The 21,477-nt window shown below is 36.1% G+C and overlaps 1 protein-coding gene across 1 annotated transcript; it reads left to right on the top strand.

Moving 5' to 3' along the window:
* Positions 1-20,221, top strand: LOC589532 (exocyst complex component 2). Its single transcript, XM_030976162.1, has 27 exons — positions 1-130; positions 1,062-1,232; positions 1,906-2,041; positions 2,649-2,689; positions 3,419-3,488; positions 3,798-3,925; positions 4,379-4,567; positions 5,490-5,635; positions 6,284-6,365; positions 6,921-7,023; positions 7,373-7,485; positions 7,772-7,846; positions 8,575-8,613; positions 9,033-9,160; positions 9,718-9,768; positions 10,149-10,321; positions 10,798-10,919; positions 13,122-13,192; positions 13,895-13,978; positions 14,437-14,496; positions 14,908-14,972; positions 15,643-15,712; positions 16,297-16,413; positions 16,948-17,089; positions 18,145-18,388; positions 19,540-19,599; positions 20,005-20,221. The coding sequence occupies exons 1-27, from the start codon at positions 7-9 to the stop codon at positions 20,078-20,080; spliced, it is 2,880 nt and encodes a 959-aa protein (XP_030832022.1). The 5' UTR covers positions 1-6; the 3' UTR covers positions 20,081-20,221.
* Positions 20,222-21,477: the final 1,256 nt, after the last annotated feature.

Raw genomic sequence — 21,477 nt, 5'->3', positions numbered from 1 at the left:
GTGAGGATGCAGTCGAGGAAATTCCGTGACCCTCCCAAGGTGACTGGTCTATCCCCCAAGGAGGGCCCGCCAGGAACAAAACTCACCATCAGAGGAGAAAATCTGGGATTCAATGAAAAAGATGTCTTCTGTGAGTAAAGTCTTCTATTAGGCCTTTAAAAAAAAGATGTTGTATTGCCCGTTACAGTGTAGGTGCCAAAACATGGGTCGGTCGGTCTGGAATTTATTTTGTTTAAATAACTTATTTTTAATTTTTTACTCTCTCTTTGGGCTGATATTTCTCAGATTTGAATGCTCTAATACATTTTTTTCTAAAAAAAACAGTAAAAGCCTATAGTAGATTTCAAGATTTTGGGGTCAGTCACAAAGGGCAATACAACATCTTTTTTGTTAGGCCTTATGAAAGAAATATTTATTTTGAAATATATTGTAGATGAAAGGTTTCTTTTTAAACACTTTACAGTGCAGAATAATTATATGGCTTTTTACTGAATGAAAATGATTAACTTGATGATGTGCTTGGTTACTAGCAAAGATGTGAGTTTGAGTTTTTAGTATTTTGGCAAATTTTGGAAAAGTGTAGGGATGTGATTCATTTATGTTTGAAAGTATTATTTGAAAGTTTACAATATTTGATCTCTGGTGTCCTCAAATGGAAAAAATGAAGAAAAAAAAACAACCAAGCACATTCCCCAAACCCGAAAAAGAAAATTATAAACAAATAGTAATCATATGAATTTTATGTACTGTGTTCATAGTGGTGCCAGAATTCTTTATTTGTTCACATAAGTTCATTCTATTTAGAATAAATGATGATACTAAGACTTGTAAAACTTATGTCATATTTGGTTTGTAAGAAAAATTTGAGTCAGTTATTTTCATGTAGGTTATGTTATCTTCAGGTGTACCAAAACAGTTTGCGTAGCTGCATCGCCTGCATGGATCTTGCCTAGTAAGATCATCAGTAGAAGTGTAAAGGCATGCTGATCTAATTCTACTCTATAGAGACGTTGTTATTTTCATTCATTCATCCTCATGTATTTGTTCCATATGATTTCCAGGTATCATTGTTTGCGGAGTCAACATTACGCTCCTAGCCGAGTGGATCTCACCCAGTAAAATCATCTGTAGAACAACCAACTGTAAGGGCCCCGGTGATGTCATTGTCTCAACCAAGTCAGGAGGTATCGGCACTTCAACCGTCAAGTTCAGAGGGCTCCAGATCTTGCCAAGTAAGTCACAGAGAGTAGTTATGACTCATTTTATAGCTTTGTGTTCTGAGTTGATCATAAGTCCTAGTAGTAGTTGGCTTGACTTTTGTCTCACCTGCAAAGCAAAAGTGAGACATAGAGGCTGTTCACACCGCAATGAGATAGCGCGGTCTATCGTAGCACCCCCATTTTTCTAGCGCGCGCTAGACCGCGCTATCTCTCGTGGACCACCCCCAAGAGGTGCTCTGTGGCAAGCCGTTTTGGCTCGCCGTGGCTCGCTGTTGGGCGGACCAAAACGACGTTGTACCTTCCAAACCGCAGAGATAGCGCGGTCTAGCGCGCGCTATCTCTGCCGGTGTGAACAGCCTCATAGATGCCGCTTTCCGAGCCACTAGTGGTGATCTCTACGTCATCCTTTTGTTTCTGGCTGGGGAGAGAGGATCTTTGTCCCTCCCTTGATCATAAGGATGACACAAAAATCGCTGCCACTGCCTGGGGATACATTCGCATTGCTCGGCAATACAGATTGCGATATTTCTAGTTATAATTACAATTATAATTATTACTATCGTTATTATTATCATTATAATTGTTATTGTTGTTGTGGTTATTATTGTTATTGACTTTTTTAAGTTCATGATTCAATATTGATTTTGAAAAAATGTTTTTTCATGTGTTTGTCATTCTTCCTTAGATCCCCTTCAAGACTCGGCCATCTGGGTGGATGAATCGTCCTTGTTTGACAGGAGACTGAACAGCATCAGTCGGCCATCGTCACCCCTTCAATCGGGCAGAGAAGATCCTCTTGGTCTACCCATGGAACACGCTCCGTAAGCACGCATTTCTCACTTTTTTCTGTCTGCAATACATCATCAATCCATAGATAATTGAGGGAATGATTAATCTTATACAAAAAGCACTATTTGTTTTGTTTAATGATAATTGTTTTGAGGGATGAAAAGTGTGTAATGGAGATCTCATTTGCCTTAATAACAGAGACACTTTTTAATATGGATTGTGCTGATAGGGCAAATCCGTTGTGACTGTGTTTGATGGCTGTATGATAAATGTTTTACTCATTCAGTTAATAATATCCATTGATTTGATGTAATTCTTGGCTCTATCAACTTTCTTGTGCTGTTAAATGTGGTTCTGCACTGAATTGTTTTGAATGTGTGTAAACTTATTAAGCTAAAAATATTTTTTTAGAACATGTTCATATGATACTTTACTGTATCAATGTAAGATGAGAGAATGGTTGGAAATGTTAATACTCATGTACAGGTTTGAAAAGTGTGACATTATATTTTGTTATTTTCTTTTTCTGTACCAGTATGTCTCTTTGTTTGTTTACCGGTATGTAATTATTTTCCCTTGAATATCTGCTTATGGTATAAAAAGGATCCATGTTTGTCTTGTTTGATTTATTTTAATCAGGCAACTCTCTGATGAAGAAGCACACCAAATGTTTCCAAAAGGTAGGTACATTTTAAAGATAAACTGGAATTCTGGTAAAAAAAAGAAAATTAATTCTCACAGAATCTAACGAAACTTACACTGAATGTTCAAGATTACAATTAATGTCATGTGCCAAACAATTTTGGAAGAAAATGTATACTGGCTGAGTAATGAGCATAGAAAGATAAGGAAATCAAGGTAAGGCTAGCCTTGACACCATTAATGTAGTCCCATATACATCTTTCTGTGTACTGTGCTTGTTACTTTATTAGGATTTCGATGACTCCAGAACCTTGCAGTACACACCATTACTTACATGCCACATGATCAACTTTTTCTGATCCATTCCACACCTTTTCTTTTACAATTCAATCGCATGACCAGAACTCAACTTTATCTTTAAAGATTAAACTCAGAATCATTCCTTTTGCCTCTCTTTATAAGATAATCCATCCTAATGTTAAAACGCTGATAGGTGTAGTTCGAAAAAGAAGTGTAGATTACTAATAAAACTTATTTAATTTGATGTGTTTGTACTTTTATCTGGTTATTAAATGAGTAAATAATTGTTAATATTCCAATGTTGTTCACTTTGAGCATTTGATTTTAAGTGGATGGGGCAAACTGCAAATCTCTATTGATATACAACAAAATGCAGCAGCTTACCATGTATGCATGTATATGAACGAGCCTGTTCTACTTTTCATACCTGTTCATCTTGTGTTGTATTCTACTTTTTTTTCATATAGGGAGCAGCAACCTAGCCCACAGGAACTTTGAGCCTGCCTTGTTTCTCATTGAGAGTCATAGTAATACCAGGTATGAATAGCAATGAGCATCTAATTTGTATAATTATACTTGTGTACATGTAAGATTTTGGAGATGCCCTTTTCCTAATTTCTTGTTACTCGTCTTGCCCCACACACACACACACAAATCTTTATCAGTAGAATCTGAGGACTTTAGCTGATAAATTTATGATGTTCATTTTTAAGATTCTACTAAAATAAAGGACATTTTGGAATAGATTTAGTTCCACCTTTCAATGATCGATTTCAGTTAATACTCATGATTAGTGGCTATAAGTGTAGTTGGGCTTTAACCCAAATTTGTACTCTTCCTTTGCAGCTTTGTAGATCTCAGGAAAGGTTTAGAGCACCTGAAGAGACAATCGTCGGGTTTGAAGACAGAAGGACCGCAGACATTCATCAAATCTAATCTGGGTACCTTCATGAACTGTCAGGACATCCTAGCAAGTAAGAAAATCTCAGAGAATGAAATGTCATGATGATTGATAATAAAATTAATACTTTGAAATTGTTTCTTTTTTTTATTTCCACCTGTAAATTTATTTTCATGGAGACCTATGTCGGTAAAAGCATCTCATTGGGAAAAATCCATTGAGGTTGATGGGGGAGATGAAGAGAAAGAAGAGAATGAAATGTCATGATGATTTGAAATGATTTAATGCTTTAAAGTCCATCTGTACTAGTTGGGCCAGTAGGGTTTAGACCACCCAGCATGGTCACTGACAGGTGGCTATTTCATCAAATCAGCTCTCAATTAGCATAAGAAAAAGGGGATCATGGGGGACCAACAGGCACCGCTTAGGCATTGTTTTGTATATAGACGGAGCAAGTTGCTACAAGTAGTACAGTGGGGCTTTAAAATGTTTTACTGCTCCATCCTGCAAATTTCTTCTGAATCAGCTATTCATGGAGATCTCTGCCGGCACGAGAACATCGGAGACCGGGTCAAGGCAACTCCTGGGGAGGAGTCTAATGAGGTAGACGGGGGAGACGAAGGGAAGGAAGCAGATGAGATGGAGCTGAAGGGAGAAGGAGATGGCAGCCAAGACAAGATGGCTACTCTACAGAAGATAGAGGACCTGCTTCTCAGTGAGTTTTTGTTTTGTTAAAGTGACTCGGTAACATTGCCTCAGATTTTGCAAACAAAATCCTGGATTTAGCTCATGCTGCAATCATAATTATAAAACTTTAGGTCAGTCAGGAATCCCATGACTTTTACAAGCCGATCGCTTGTCTGATTATTAAGATATTTATGATTGGAAATCAAAATTCATTTTCCGTTTTCTGAACGGTTTTTATAACACTACAGTCTATTGGGGAAAATGAGTATGGTAAAACTTATTTTTACTTTTTTGAGGCACTTCATGGTCATTTTGAAGCCCAATTTTTTAAGGGCATCAATATTACACCATATATCATAGACACTGGTAACACGTAGGACCATGTATCTCAGATTTAACATTGTTAAACAATGCCTTTAAAGGTTAATTTTGTTTTATTCCGACTACGAAGAAAATATATGACTGTATGTGAGCAGTCAGAACCTTTAACAACTTTGATTACTATGAGAGGGACTAGGTAGTATAGAATTAGTGTCTTACTGACGCTAGTGCATTTTATATATATTTTAACCATGTAGATCTTACATTTCTTTAATAGAGCTTATATACGTTATTACAAAATGTGGTCCTGTTGTTAAACAAGATATTTGTTAAATACTCTAATTTCTATTTAAAAGGATAATTCATATAAAATTGTTATATGTGTTAAACTATTCCCTTGTTTAATTTTGAGATAGCAAATAATTAATTAAAGAAGACGAAAGGTTCCTGAGTAATTCAGTATTTCGTCATCTGACAAATCTAGTAAAATTTGTATTGATTATTGGAGAATAGTCTAAGTAACAATCCTTATAGATGAACATTTGATAGACTTCATATGTTTTAAGTGTATCAAAAATACCTACATATTGCATATATACTTTATATATTTCTTTTCTTTCATATATCAGAGGGCAATGAGAATGCTCAGAAGATATTCCAGAGTGTGCTGCATCGTAAAGACCGAGCCGACTCGACAAGGAATGCTCTCAACGTTCTCAACAGATTCAAGTTTCTCTTCCATCTTCCTATCACGATCGAGAGGAACATCAAGAAGGTAGGAATCATTAACTCATGGACTACTGAATTCTCTTATCCCATAGGCTTAATACAGAGACAACACGGTTCCAGTAGGCAAGGGGTCAATAGATGGTTTGCAAGAAAGATGATCATGTGCTTTGTGAATGTGATTGACAAATTGACATATAGGTTGTAATTTATTAATAGATCCAAAATTATGTTGGTTTTGTGCATGACCAATAAGCTTTCCATATTAAATAAAAATGCTTGAAGAAGGAAACATATGACAACATTTTTCTTACAATTGCAGTTCAAGATAACCATTATCTGGTGTTATGTCTTAGTAGTTATGAAATTCAAAGTTTTGTCTTACATACGTGCTCTGGAAACGTTTATATATTCATATGTAAGCTCCAGTAGACCTTTAGCTTTACGTCTTATCCTCTGGGCTAGACACTGACATACACATAGTCCTGAACCCACAACCCTCCTGGTTCCAAGACCGTAGCTCTATCCAGCAAGCTATACCCCCTTGAATTCTTGCTAAGAAAATATACCTTTTGATAGTAGTGAAGAAGAATTAGTCAAATTTGAAAGTGTAAACCTTATCAATACTCTTTATTTCCTACATTTCGTTTTGATATAACCCTTTTGATGTGAAATGTTTTTTTGTTTTTTAATACAGGGAGACTATGAAGTTGTCATCAATGATTATGAGAGGGCTCGTCAACTATTCTCAAAAACACAAGTAACAACTTTCAAGAAAGGTTCGTATCTTAATACCATGAAAATTGTTTTGTATCTCAAATATATTCTTATGGAGACAGTAATTTTCACATCATTGTGTTTGTAGTTCTGTTATGCATTTATTGCATTTTGCAATATTTTCCATCATTTTACCTTTACAGATACCATGTCTTATAAATTTTATAACAGAACCATTCAAAAGTCTAAACAGCTGAGATTTTGCTTCTCTAAGAATGTTGATTATCTGTACAAGGCCCCACTTTTGTTAGAATATTCCATTCTTGTATGTGTCACATCACATAGTGATATTAACATCTCTGGGTATTACCAAGAGGTTTTGAAAAGTTTGCCTTGGTTGAAGCTCTTGGAACAGATATCAGTGCTCAGTGCATTCAAGGAATGAATGCTACACCTGGGTTGAGAGTGGCAAATGTAGATTAATGTCTAATACCAAATCACATTAGTACCATGCTGAGGCTGGAACCAATGACTCTCTCATACCCATTTAAATACTGAAACCAATTGACTATGACACATGTATTATCTTCATTCAACCGTCTCCATCTGTTCTACAGTGTACGATGAAGTAGAGAACAAGATACGTGAACTGCAGGTCCAACTTCATGAGAAACTCATGGAACTACCAACACCTCTTGATGAACAAAAGAGGCTCATAAGGTATGATTGTATGTTGACTTCTCACTAGTGATCTGTATTTGTGGGTGGCCAAATAATTGATTTTGCTCAAATCTTATATTTCAAGAAATTTACCCACAGCTTTCTATTCCATGCCTGTTTTCTATTGACTTCACAGATTTCATGTGCAGGAAACTTCCATTAACTTTGCAAGTGGTCAAAATTTGCGAAGTTTCGTGTCTCAAAACATTCGAATAGGATAGATTTACATGAGGGAACATTTTCCCTTTGCAAAACTTTCTTTCAGGGAAACTGTCTTGTCATAAAAAATTCATGAAAGTTTCATGTCACAACGGTTTCTTACTTTGTTGAATGATTTTGTTGTTGTCAGGTACCTAGTAGAGCTAGGTGGACCAGGAGACCCAGCATGGGAGTGTATCGTCAATGAACATAAATGGATCCAGGATATACTAGCAGGATGCAAGGATCAACATATCCAGATAGGTAGGCATGTCTATATCAGCTCTTTTAATCCAAACCCTTCCATGCCCCCTCCCTTCCCCTTCCCTTCCTCATTATTCACAATTCATACCACGACTATTGAAGCATTGCAAGAAAGTTGAATTGCAATCGATTGCAAATATCAGTTGCAAATTTGGAACTTGCAATCAATTGCAACTTTCTTGCAATGCCCCATAAGAGTATTATTATTGTAACATGCAATCATTATCACTGCAGGGGCGTTTGTCAATAGTTTGAATGTGTGTTTGTTTGTTTTTCATTTTTACAGATCAAAAGGGATGTGAGGTCATTGAACCCCCAAGCCACGCCTCAAAGGTCAGGGGTCATCGAAGAAACTTCTCTGGTAAGATCATATCATTTCAGATAGAATATATTCCTGCTTGACAGCTGAAGTGTGCATGACTTCATCTCTCTTGCATGATGTTGACATTTGATGAAGACAGTTTTGTTATGACTGTGAGGATTAAAGGTATAGACCAGTTCTGGTCATGCGATTGCATTGTGAAAGAAACGTTGTGGAATCGATCAAAAAAGGTTGATCATCTAGCATATAAGTATTGGTGTGTACTGCAAGGTTTTGGACTCATCAAAATAAAAAGAAATTTGGCCCAGTCTTGGTAAAGTTACAAGCACTGTACACAGAAAGATGGATATGGGACTACGCGATATCTATCCAGTCCGGATAGATATGATGATTTACCAATTGTATCAATTAGTAGGCGGTTTCCGGCAAACTTTGTATGATCACGTATTAGTCAAAACATATTCTTCAAGTGATTGGTAATAAGAGCTTCCATTTCATTTTTTGAGAGGGGGGCATTCCAAAACTGGTCTTTATCTTTAAAAAAAAAAGAGAGGCAGAGTATGAAGAGGTGAGTGTGAGTGAGATGAGACAAATTTGGTGCAGAGAGAGAGTGACACAAACACTTACCGGTACTTACGTACAAAATGCATGCGTACACATAGATGTTTGGAGAGAGAAGTTTATATTAACCTGTATATAGATTCATAATGCTTATGATTTAGCTTTACTTGTCTAACTGTATCCTTGTATTTTTTGTTTTTATTTAGGCTCTGGTATTCAAGTCAAATTTACATCTGATTCAAACAGTAAGTAAACCACACTGTATATTATGTTATTCAAACTGTAGAAACTGACTCTTCTATTTAATTCATTTAAAAAAGATTCTTGTTAATATTTATATGGGAAGTAGAAGATATACATTATTTTATACAGACCATCTTCTGTAGTTTTGTGAATAAATTGCCTTTGGACATATAATTGTACAGATTTCTTGCGGAACATAAGGAATGAGGCAAAATGGTCCATGTAATTGAAAAAGTAGAAAAAGAGGAAGAAAGTGTAACAAGAACAAGAAAAAAAAATGAATGAACAACAGCAACTAAAGAGGAGGAAAGGACAAGAAGATCATCAAAGTTTAGAAGATATACATTTAAATGGGGACAAAGGAGGATTCATATTTACTATTCTAATGTACTACTTCATTATTTATCCATTCTTCTTTCAGTGGATGGCAAGTTTTCACCCCCTCAGCAAGTGTTGTTCTTGGAAGAGCTGGCAGATAACCTTCTAACGACCTTCCCTAATCTCTGGAGGCTTGGCCAATCCTACTTCAATGCATCGGTCGTATCTGAGGTACCGTCTATTCACCATGAACTTGTAGAGACACTTCTAAAAATGACTGGATTTAAAATTCATTTTCAATAAGAAATAGATTGAATTACTGAAACAAAATAGAGTAGAGTAGTAGAGAATTAATGTTCATTCGTTGAAAGCTCCTTTTTACAAAAGAAAAATGAAAGGGAAGAAACTTCACAGTCTGTAAATGTGAACTTATTCTTTGCATCCATATCTTTATTGTTCAAACCCATGTATTTTCATATGCTGCATTGTCTTCATCATGAATGATTTTTTTTCTCTTTATTTTACAAAATTCTCTTGTGATAAGATTGTTGAATAGGCTTTCTTATTCCTCTTCAGATCAGCTGAAGATGGAATACGTTATTAGTCAATTATCATGATACGCAGTAAAATTTTAAAGAACATATCCAAGTAATGATGAAATTGACATATATGTTTCACCTGTTTGTAGCCTGAAGGGCGTTAACTCTGTGTAAAATGATACAAGTTAATGCTCTTTGTTCTTTATTAACGGATGACTTGTTAATGTGTGTATTCATTTCATATAACAGGCTGGAGGCAAGTCTATGATTGTTGATTCTACAAAGGAAGCATCATTCACTGTGAGTACAAGCTAAAACTCTCACCTTCAAAAGATTTTCTCAATCAGACGTTTGTTTTGCATAATGTAGGAAAATGTTTACTGTCAATTCATGTTGGAATAATATTGAAGTTTATGTGAAGGGATGTTTGAAATAGAATGCATTTCAATCTGATGGTTATTCAGATTTGATGGCATGGAATATGACATTCTACAGAAAATGTGATATTTAAATCCTTTAAAATGCTTTGTTGTGTACCATTTCTCTCCTCTTTATTCGCTAGTTGAAACGATTGTGAGATTTAATGTCTACATGCATGTGAGTGAGTTTCCCTTTTCATAGTTATATATTTTCATATTCATCTCTGTGATGAATTTTCTTGACATTTCTATCCTTTCCAGGCCATGATGACAAAGATCACTACCTACTTTGCGGACCTCGTGAGGGCAGCATTCCTACCCGAGTCTCTTGAGAAGAAGAATGAGAAAGACAGAGCTAAGCTAGGAGAGTGGGGCGCCAGCAAGAATGAAGTAGGAGCTGGGGCTTGGCTCCCTCAGTGTGTTAGATCCATCAGGTACGTTTTTGTTGTTGCTAATTTTGGGATACAAGAAAGCAATATTTCATTGTGAAGCTTAATTCTAATTTAGATTTACATGAGAAATAAACATCACAACAGCTTTCCCATTTATTCAGATGTGTATATGTACTGTCTTTGAAGTTCATGTGGTTTTAAGCAAATTTTGTGATTTGCTATATTTTCCAAACAAGCTTATAATGGATGAGGATTTTCCATTTCCTATAAGATGCAACCATTGAGAAGTGTTTTATACAGCTTCTTTTGAAATGGAGTTTCATCAGTAATATGCAAGGTGACCTTGTATAGTTTTTCTTTTTCTTTCAATCCTACAGGTCTGTTCTAAGTATCTTAGTGAATCTTGAAGTACCAACCCCACTGCTTGAAGTCCTGCAGTCATTACTAGCTGACCTGAGGGTTCATTGTATGGTCACTCACTCTCTCTCACTCTCTCTCTCTCTTTTTCAATCATACAGGTCTGTTCTAAGTACCTTAGTGAATCTTGAAGTACCAACCCCACTGCTTGAAGTCCTGCAGTCATTACTAGCTGACCTGAGGGTTCATTGTATGGTCACTCTCTTCAAGGAGGCTACCGAGGGTAAGACCAATAGTTGCTATCCTGCAAGGGTTCAGAATTGACCAATATTTAGCATAAAATATAATTAAAATTCTATTGGCACGAGGCCCTCCTGTTGATAGGCAAACAAATATAATTTTTGAAAATAAACTGGTTCAGAGGCTTTCGAGTGAATTTATGAAAAGTGTTCAAAAGAATTTGGTTAGTTAGCTTGTAAACTTGACCTCTAGATATCAAAGAAAAATCCTTTTTCAAAGCGTGGTTTTTGTCTTGCCTGCGTAGCAAAAAAGCGAGAGATAGGCGCCGCTTGTGACGGCGACGGTGGCGGTGGCGGCGGCGGCGGCGTCAACATCAACCTAAGGTTCAGTTTTTGAATTTTTGATATAATTTTGAAAGTATAAGTTCTTAGTCAATGAACCTTGGACTATAGAATGTGAGTAGAATTTCAGGTCACAAAGTCAAGGGCAAAGGTCATTTCAGGTCAACAGACTTGGACTATGTTGTGGCATCATCATCGAAAAACTTAACCTAAGGTTAAGTTTTTGAATTTTTTATATAATTTTGAAAGTTTAAGTTCTTAGTCAATGAAACTTTGACTATAGGGTTATCAAGTATCCCCAATCATGTGAGTAGTATTTCAGATCACTAAGTTGAGGTCAAAGGTCAACAAACTTAGACTTTGTTGTGGCATCAACATCAAGATTTTTAATTTTTATGCCTCCGTTACGAAGTAGCCGGAGGCATTATGTTTTCGGGTTGTCCGTCCGTCCGTACGTCCGTACGTACGTACGTACGTACGTCTGTACGTACGTACGTCCCGTTCTCGTGATCGCGTTATCTGAAGAACTGGTTGATGGATTCCTGCCAAACTTTGGTCATGTATGTATCTTGTAGAGCCGATGAACTGATTAGATTTTGGGGTTTCGAGGTCAAAGGTCAAAGGTCACAGGGCTCATTATGTATGCAAAACGAGCTCGTGATCGCGTTATCTGAAGAACTGGTTGATGGATTCCTGCCAAACTTTGGTCATGTATGTATCTTATAGAGCCGATGAACTGATTAGATTTTGGGGTCACGAGGTCAAAGGTCAAAGGTCACAGGGCTCATTATGTATGCAAAACGAGCTCGTGATCGCGTTATCTGAAGAACCATTTGATGGATTGCTGCCAAACTTAGGTCATGTATGTTACTTGCAAAGCCGAAAAACTGATTAGATTTTGAGGTCACGAGGTCAAAGGTCAAAGGCTACAGGGCTCATTATGTATGCAAAACGAGCTTGTGATCGCGTTATCTGAAGAACCGATTGATGGATTGCTGCCAAACTTAGGTCATGTATGTTACTTGCAGAGCCGATGAACTGATTAGATGTAGGGGTCACACGGTCAAAGGTCAAAGGCCACAAGGCACATTATGTATGCAAAAACAGCTCGTGATCGCGTTATCTCAAGAACCGATTGATGGATTCCTGCCAACTTAGGTCATGTATGTTTCTTGCAGAGCCAATGAACTGAGTAGATTCTTGGTTCATAAGGTCAAAGGTCATGGGCTCATTATGTATGCAAAAATAGCTTGTAATCACAATATTTTGAGAACCTGTTAATGGATTACAATTGAACTTGAATTCGAAAAATTTCTTCTGTTTTGGTTTGTAAAATTGCTCTATGACGGAGGCATCATTTTCGACTGCGCGCAGTCGAAGTTCCATCTAGTTTAGCATAATTTGAAAAGTGTTAAAAGTGTTCAAATTTCATGAAACTTGTACCCAAGGGTTACCAAGTATCATAAATCACAATCATAAATCACAATGCGGACGAGAATGGGACGGTGTAAGGTCAATATGGCAAGATGGGGCTATGCCCATGAAGGAGATACTCTCTGCGACTGCGGAGAGACTCAGACGATGGACCACCTCTTGCAGTGCGGCGGAACGGGTTGCACAGATGAAGACCTGTCCCTTGTTAATGAAACGGCCATTGCAGCAATCGAGCGATGGAAGAACTTAATTTAACTTAATTTACTTCTAAGTTAAGGAACTTTACATTACTATCTTGATCTAAGGAGACACGAACGAACGATAAATCACATGACACAAATTCCAGATCACAAAGTCGAAGTCTAAGGTCATTTTAGGTCAGTAGACTTGGATTTTGTTTTCACAACTTGATATGAGATTTAATAAATCAATTTTTGTTATTTGTTCATATGTCTTTCTGTTTCTTGCAGATATCAAAGCTCTTCATGGCCGTGAGACCTGGGTACTGCAGATGGATGAACATGGAGGTATCACAACCACGGTAGGTCATTTCAAGTAATAAAAAAAACACCATCAAAAATATCGTATTTCATGCTTATGGCAGCAGTGGTGATGTTTCTGAGGGGGTGGGGGCAATTCCCCTCTCCATGATTAGTTTCCAGAAAAGAGAATGGAAAATCTTCATTCACTGCATTTCCAACACAAAGCAATCTCAGTTATGTAGACATTGTGTACACACAGCTTGACCATAGGCTTTTACACATATTACCCCCAAAATGTATAGGGGCTTAATATATATTTTTAATGAGCTAGTAATATATTAATGCATTGGGTATGAATTACATTGTATATCACTAATATTAGATTTCCGGTATGTGAATTTTTCCTTTTTTTTTTAAATCTGAAAATGTAATAAAGAGTATTAACCAAAGTTGGATGAAGTATATATTCTTTTTCATCAAATTTCACAGTTCTTATGGTAATTAGCTTCTTTTGAAATTTGTGGAAATGAGAAGTGCATGGAGGGCAGAAGCATAATTGTCAACTGCGCGCAGTCGATAGCTCTCGTTTAACCTTTTAATGTAAAGTTACTCGCTCAATTGCGAATGTAGTTTGTAAAAGCATTCAACACTAATGGTCGTTTGAGTAGTATGATCTCATATACTCTTGTTTTTTTTGTGTTGAATTGAGAATTCAGTATTAAAATTGCAATCTGTTTAACCCTTTTATCTTACTCTTTTAGCCTACTCTATTTGAGAGTATAGTAGTCGACATATTACAGCATCTCAAGGAAGTGATCATATGTACCAGCTCTACTGAAAAGAAGGTTTGTACATAATATTTCCTTACTCTTGTCATTCTGAGTATCCTATATTAAAGATAGCTTCAGTTGTGTTACAACTTTTTTTCGAGGCGGGGGGGGGGGGGGGGGGGGGGGGGGGGGGGAAATTGACAGTTAAAAAGTTTAAGATCATAATTTGTTCATTGACTTTCTGTGATGAAAAGGTACATACTGACAGGGAATAGGATAGATGTTATAAAATTTGAAAATCAATTTCAGTTATATGTAGCATGGAACAATTTTGTAAATTTTGGAAATATGAATCATGATTCAATTTGAAATGAGCTTTACAAATATATGGATATGACATTTTGTTTTGATAATTAATTATTCTAATATTCTTGTTTTCTAAGTTCCGTTGTAGCAGTGTCATATAGTATAGCCTATCCTTTAGACTTCAGATAATCATTTTAGACTCTACCTTTGTATGTTCTCTTTTCTAGATATTTGATAACAGGCATGTTGAAAGACAGACTGTGGACTTAGCTTCAGATTTGCTTATGGTAAGAGATGTCATTAAATATCATTATTGAACTTTTTAATTGGACTTAAATATGAAATGAAAATCAACTAGTCCTATGTTTATTCCTCCCTGCCAGTATTTGAAGACAGAATCTTAAGTTTACTCACAAGCGATCAAAGGATACATTTCCATAATTCTCGTGAATACTTTGAAAAGATTTATAGTGAAATGAATCCCAAATATCCAAGTACATGTCTGTTAAAAAAACATATTTTATGACATCAGCATTTGATCAATATTATACTTTGGTTTAATCATATTGTATTCTGTGTTTGCTCCAGGAATAGAGCACATTCAGTGAGAAATAGAAATAATCTGTTACTGATCATCAGGTTATTCTAATCATTTGAAAAGAAAATGTGATTTTCTTTTTCATTTCTAATTGTTACAGGCATTTGCATCATGTCTTGAACAATTAGCTTTCGTTGGCGATGATGGAGATACACAGAAATTAAGGTATATATTTTGATGGGAAGTGTCTGTGCTTAATTAGATGTTGCAGCTCTGCACAACATAAATTTCTTTCTTACTGAGCGAAAATACTTTGAAGGTACATGTGATGTATGTTTTCATGGAGGTTTGTATGGTAAGATATACATACTAGATAATGGGTAACCATTTACCTGTTGACTACAGTTTGCGCTTCATATAACATACACTTTCCATGGCCCCCTCTCTGCTTGAGATATGACAGATAGCATTAATAATGATGTGTTTATAACCTCAGCAAACCAGCTTCATACTGACTCCAAACAGACTGATATTTGGCCATTCAGAGTAATATTTTTGTTGTTGTTGTTCTGGTTGCAGTTGTTGTTGTTGTCTGTTATCAATCCAATGTCATTATGACAGAGGTTTAAGAGATTCACATTTTGTGAAATGTAAAATGTGGTAGATAGTGATAAGAGGAGGGAAGGAATTGTGAAGTGTATTATTAACAATAACAGTTGATGAGACTAACTGAGGATTAAGAGAATTATCCAATATATCATTCTACTGTTAATTTGTACTGCTTGAATGAAATAACAAAAGAATTACAGTGATAATGAGAGTTTATGCATATGTTGTATTTGCATAAGTAGAGACTACCTTAAAAGGTAATCTGTTATACATTTTTTGCTACCAGGTTATCTGAGGCTGCCATGAGAACCCCTGAATCACTCTTCCAATCACCAGAAGACAGCATACCATCCATGGTAAGAACACCACTCTGTCTGTTCTGTTTAGTGTCAAAGAGGGTAGCATTTAATGAAAATACATGTGCTCATAATAATAATAGTTATAGTGGGTTCTTGTATAGCACTCATTCTGTCAAATTTGACACTCCTGGCGCTCCACAATAATTATGGTTGTTTAGTTGCAGACGCGATGGTTGAAGTCAGGTATGGTCCAGTAACTCCAGTTGATGTAGCTTTCTTTTCTATAGAGCAGGGAGATGATAAGATCAGTGTATTCAACATGCCTCTAATATGATGTTTGGTTTAGTAGGACTGCCATGATACTGATTTGTTACCTCAATCAGATCAGAACCACAAAAGAGGTTTTAACCAATCGTGGTTTAAGAATGTATAAGCGTTATTAGATAAACTGACTTGGGGTTCAAGACCATAGGGTCATGCAAACAAAGAATCAGAAATATTTTATTCTGATAAGCTACTGATCTTGGCAGCTTTACATAGATTTAGTGATTATATTCATCATAGACTGTTTGTAAAGATGACTGATTATGGATTGAGAATGGAAAAGATGCTGATGAATTATGCAACTTTTTAAAATACAGGAGCAGTGTCTGGTGATTGTACTGAGTAACTGCAGTCACGTCTCTCAACACGTCGTCCCAAATCTGATTGAACAGTTCAAGAGACTAGGCTATCCCAGCACACATGAAATAGAAAATGTAAGTGATGAGCGATAAATTGGAACAAAATTGGAAATAAAGATACAGATAAAATAGAAAACATAGACAAATTTATATATTTTTATATTTTATTACAGTTTACATGAGAATGATATCAAGAAAATCCTAAACATTTATTCAGAATGTTAGTTTAAATGCTGATATGCTTTTCATGTATTATATTGGCAATTCTCTGAACATCAAATAAGAACACACTTTAAGATATCGTATCCACTTGATGCTCCTAAGATCTGCAGACATACATGTATGATCAAGTCAAATTGTATAATATTTTGAGATCCTTTGGATATGTTAGGTTTGATAGACCAGATTTAAAAAAAAAACACCTTTATAGAAAGGTAGTCTATATTCAAAGGTTTCCTTTCACACAAACTTCAAAGAGAATCATCATTTCAATGAAACAAAAAATGTGGTCTTTATAGACTGGTGGTCTTTCTATACAGATGGTTATTAAAGCAGGTTTGAAACTCAAAATTATGATAATCCTTCCTTCTCAAACAACTCTCTCTTTAGATATCCCAAGAAGCATACGCTGAGCTTGATGAGAAGATCTTTGAGGCGTATTGTGAGCAGAAGATTGACCCTCTGGTTGGAGCTCTGGAAGTAGGAGTCTATGCAGGCAACTATGATTGGGGCGACTGCCCAGAACCTACAGGTAAGTACTAGCAAATTCTTCTGATTCTTCAGGCAACCCATGATATGAAGCAGAAAGCGACTGACATTTGAACAACATTTTGTTGAGTTTTCATTTGCACCAGGGGGAGGTGGTCCATTGCACTGCTAGCGTATCACCAAGAGAGTATTGTTCATAACAGGCCGAGACTCATGAAGACTGGTGGAAGAACAACTGATGATCCCCCTGGTGGTACATGAGACAACTACCACCATAGTCTCTTGTTTTCTTTAACTGGCGTATTTCATATGAGTTAAACATTTACAATATTTGATCTTTAATTTTCAGATTATTTTGATGTCAGTTTCATGAGAAAGCAGTCGTAAATCAAATATCATGTTTCCCTATGACTTCATAAATTATACAATTTTCTCAACTTCATGGCAAGAAAGTCATTTTAATGATGCATTTGTCAAGTCATAACAATCACTTATACTGCCTAAAGCAAGACATAAGTATTGTAAAAAAATAATTTAACCTAAAGCTAACATGTAGGTAATCATAAAATTCTTTGTCATTCATTCATTCAGTTTTTATCAACATTAAACATATATTGTACAACACGGTAGTCCAGAGACTGAAAATGTGATGTTTACAATATATCATGGATACCGGTAATATAAATGGGCCGGTAGGTGTAAACATTTAAATCAAAATCGTGAGAACGAAGTTAATAAACTTATTATGTAGGAACTATGCATTGGTTCATTTATCATGCACTGTGGCGACCTTCACTGGTGTTTCTGTTGGATTTACTTATATTTTCATTTTTTTAGGGAGGATTTTTGTTAATTACATTTAGCCATCATGTCGTTCCTATCATATGTAAAACCTTGTCTATTTACTGTTATTGTCTAGAATTTTTGTAAATTCATTAGGAAATGTTAATCTGTATATGTTACACCAGTGAAAATCAAATATCAAGAAATAGACAATAAATACCAAATACAAATATCAAGAAATAGACAATAAATACTAAATACAAATACAATAACATACAATAAAAATCTGCCCATTCTCCGTCCTTGTATATGCAGGTGCAAGTCCCTATGTGAAGGAAGCATTGATGAATGCTGTTGCTATTCATGCTGAGATCAACGCCATTGCTCCCGCCTTCATGCTGCGTGTGATGGGGCGTGTCTTAGAAGCCGTAGCAGATGAGATGTCACGTATCATGAGCTGTGTGACCGGGGCATTCTGTAGCAGTGGTGCTGTTCAGGCAAGGCTTGATATTGGTATGCTGGAGGTGGCCATGTCACCTTACAGGAATGCAGGAACAAGGTCAGTGTGGGGGAGCAGATTCTGGAACTTGAAATGGTTTCATTATTAATGAAATAAAGCTTGACATGAACAAGACGCGATAGGTCAGTTGGTAGAGCAGTGGTCTCGTAATCCTGCGACCTCGGCGATGTGCTAGTGCCCTTTGGTAAGGCATCAATCCTCGTTACCAGGTCTCTCGGAGAGGGCCTAAAGCCCTCGCTCCTCTGGTTGCTTACTAACAAGCATTTATGCTTTCTAAGCAGTCGGGTAAAATAACCACCAATACACAATGGTCTAAGGGCAAAGCATCATCATAATCTTTATCGTCATTTATTGAAGTCGGCAGTTTCCATCAGGGGTGACTGACTTTCCCACAATGATGACACTTAGTACCATCATTTTAGTATTGGAGCGTTTGTTATTATCTTGAGCCTGACCTAGCATACCACCAACCCATCACCCTAGGAGTAAGGGTGGATACCCATTTATTCCTCCATGCACCCATCCGTGATTTGACAGGTCTTATTTTAAATCCTGCTAGGATTCCACACACCATCCTCACCTGACTTGCCTTGGGTGGGTAAGTCGGTTTAGTCACCGACCACCAGACCATGAACAGGTAGTACTGGTTTTCATGGTTACCAGTGGCGGGAAGAACCTGCCCTGACAATCATCCTCAATGTTCACAATAATACCCTTTTAACAGCTTTTCGATTAGATTTAAAGGGACTCTTTTTTTTTAAATGTCACACCCTCACAAAACTGGAGTATGAAGACTGCAGAAAGGTCATAGAAACCAACGAGATCTTACAAAAAGGCGTTTTAAGAGTGTACATGCATTTTGTTTTCATATTTCCTGTCTTATCTCATAGATTTGATGAATGATATTACAACATTGAAATGCTTTTCCTTTCTGTTTTTATGTGGTTTATTTTATCTCATAGGACTAGCATTAGTGTTCATAGAATTTAAACATTACATTCTGAAATTTGCTTTGTTTCATCAAGATTAATATAAATTTGAACTTAGTTTCTTGAGAAAAAAAATTGGATCAGATTTTCTGTATTAGAAATTCACTAGCAAAAAATAAATTACGTTTCCCCACAATTTTGGTGAGTTTCTTGTCATTATTTTGTATTTATTCATTTATTTATTTACTTTTTGTCATACAGTGCATCATTCAAGGAAGCTTTGTCTGTTGTGCCTCAACTGAAGACAGAGTTACACAAGAAGTGAGTAGAATTTGTATTCATATGTAGCCTGTATCTTTTTATATACATATTCATGATCATGAATTCTGTGCATACACATAGTTTGCAATTTGTGTAGCAAACTTACAATAATTCATAGACGATATAGAAGGAACAAGGACTTGTAAGTCATATAAATATTAATAATCATGTAGTCTACATACTGAAGACCAGTTATGACATTTTTTCTTTTTTAATTCTTTTATGATAGAGGGAGAAAAAAAATCATTATTAATCTTCGTACAACTATTTCTACCCTACCGTTAACTTGTTGCCATCTCATAAGATCTGTGTATATGTATAAAGAAAAAGGAATAGATAATGACTTCTGTGAACACATTACATGTATTTCATGAGAGTCCCTCCTTTTTGTTTGTTTTCTACCAGACTTCTTCAAGAGCTGCAATCTAGCTTCCATCGTGACCTCCAATTCCTCTTGACCTGTTTCACTACAGACTCCTAGTTGTCATGGAAACAAGAAGCCCTCTCAAAACATGGACTAACGTTCAGTTCATACCAAGATCCATGCTAGCTACATGGGCAAGTCAAAGCTGTTTGTCTCATAATGTTACCAAGAACAAATAAAAGTTATCAAAACAAATAATGATCATCTCTAATGTCAATGTATTTGTTCTGATCCAAGTGCTTGTAGCATTTGTCAACTTGAAAGAATTATCAGGTACTAAAATTCATTGCCAGTATTGGTAATGTATGGGACAAACCACCTTATCACTTGTGTGCCATGAGAGAGAGTCAGACTACCATTGAAATTAATTCTCTTTTGACCATCATTTTGATACCAAACAGTGGGCCCAACATCATATCTGGTTGAAAAAGTTAATTTTACAGCGTTAATATTAGCCATGCCGGATAGAAATCGGGCCTTTTTATTTTTTTGCAAGTTTTGTGGCAATTTTTGGTTAAAAGGTTGATCAGTGATTTGACCCTTTTACTAAAATCTATTGCACTTGTTAAACTGAGACCGGTGCTAAAACATATTGATGACATTTCTTTCGGGGGATCCAGAATCTGTCAACATTAACAGATTTTGGCATGTATAAAATACATGTAGTTGACACAAGTGTGGCCAAATTACTTAATTTGTTTGTGTTCCAACTGGAAATGATGAGCCTTTGCAATCAGGAACCATTTTAGCTGAACATATTTCATTTCAATTGAAAGAAATAATCAATTTAGAATTATGTATTACCAGATTGAACAAATTTTGTTTTTGTTTTATTTTGTTTTGTTGTAAATTACCCCAAAACAATTTGGCTTCAAAGGCATCATTCCAATAAAAATGAAAGAAATATTGTTTATTTTCTAAATTTCTATATACATTATTTATATCAGCACCAAGCTTTTTATGCCTCCGCCACCGAAGGTGGTGCCGGAGGCATCATGTTTTCGGGTTGTCCGTCCGTACGTCCGTACGTCCGTCCGTCCGTACGTCCCGTTTGACCATTATCACAATATCTCAAGAACCATTTAAGATTTAAACTTAAGACTCGGGAATAGTATTTATCACCATAGGAAGACGATCTGATTAGATTTTGGAGTACGTAGGTCAAAGGTCACAGGTCACAGAGGTCAACTTGTGAAATTCCTTGTATTGAGTTTGTTAGCGCGATATCTCAAGAACCATTTGAGATTTAAACTTCAAACTTAAGGATAGTATGTATCACCATAGGAAGACGATCTGATTAGATTTTGGAGCACGTATGTCAAAGGTCAAGGGTCACAGAGGTCAACTTATGAAATTCCATACATTGAGATTGTTATCATGATATCTCAAGAACCACTGGAGATTTAAACTTCAAACTTAGTGATAGTGTGTATCACTATAGGAAAACAATCTGA

This window comes from Strongylocentrotus purpuratus, unplaced genomic scaffold (assembly GCF_000002235.5).
Source record: "Strongylocentrotus purpuratus isolate Spur 01 unplaced genomic scaffold, Spur_5.0 spur5_scaffold_8, whole genome shotgun sequence".
NCBI classification, from domain to species: Eukaryota; Metazoa; Echinodermata; class Echinoidea; order Camarodonta; family Strongylocentrotidae; genus Strongylocentrotus; species Strongylocentrotus purpuratus.
This window is presented reverse-complemented; position numbering and strand designations above follow the sequence as displayed.

Excerpts from the sequence above, each read along its gene's own strand:
- LOC589532 (XM_030976162.1), top strand. The coding sequence starts at position 7 with ATGCAGTCGAGGAAATTCCGTGACCCTCCCAAGGTGACTGGTCTATCC. Across the intron at positions 7,486-7,771 it reads GGATCAACATATCCAGATAG|ATCAAAAGGGATGTGAGGTC; the intron begins GTAGGCATGTCT and ends TCATTTTTACAG. Across the intron at positions 10,322-10,797 it reads CAGTGTGTTAGATCCATCAG|GTCTGTTCTAAGTACCTTAG; the intron begins GTACGTTTTTGT and ends TCAATCATACAG.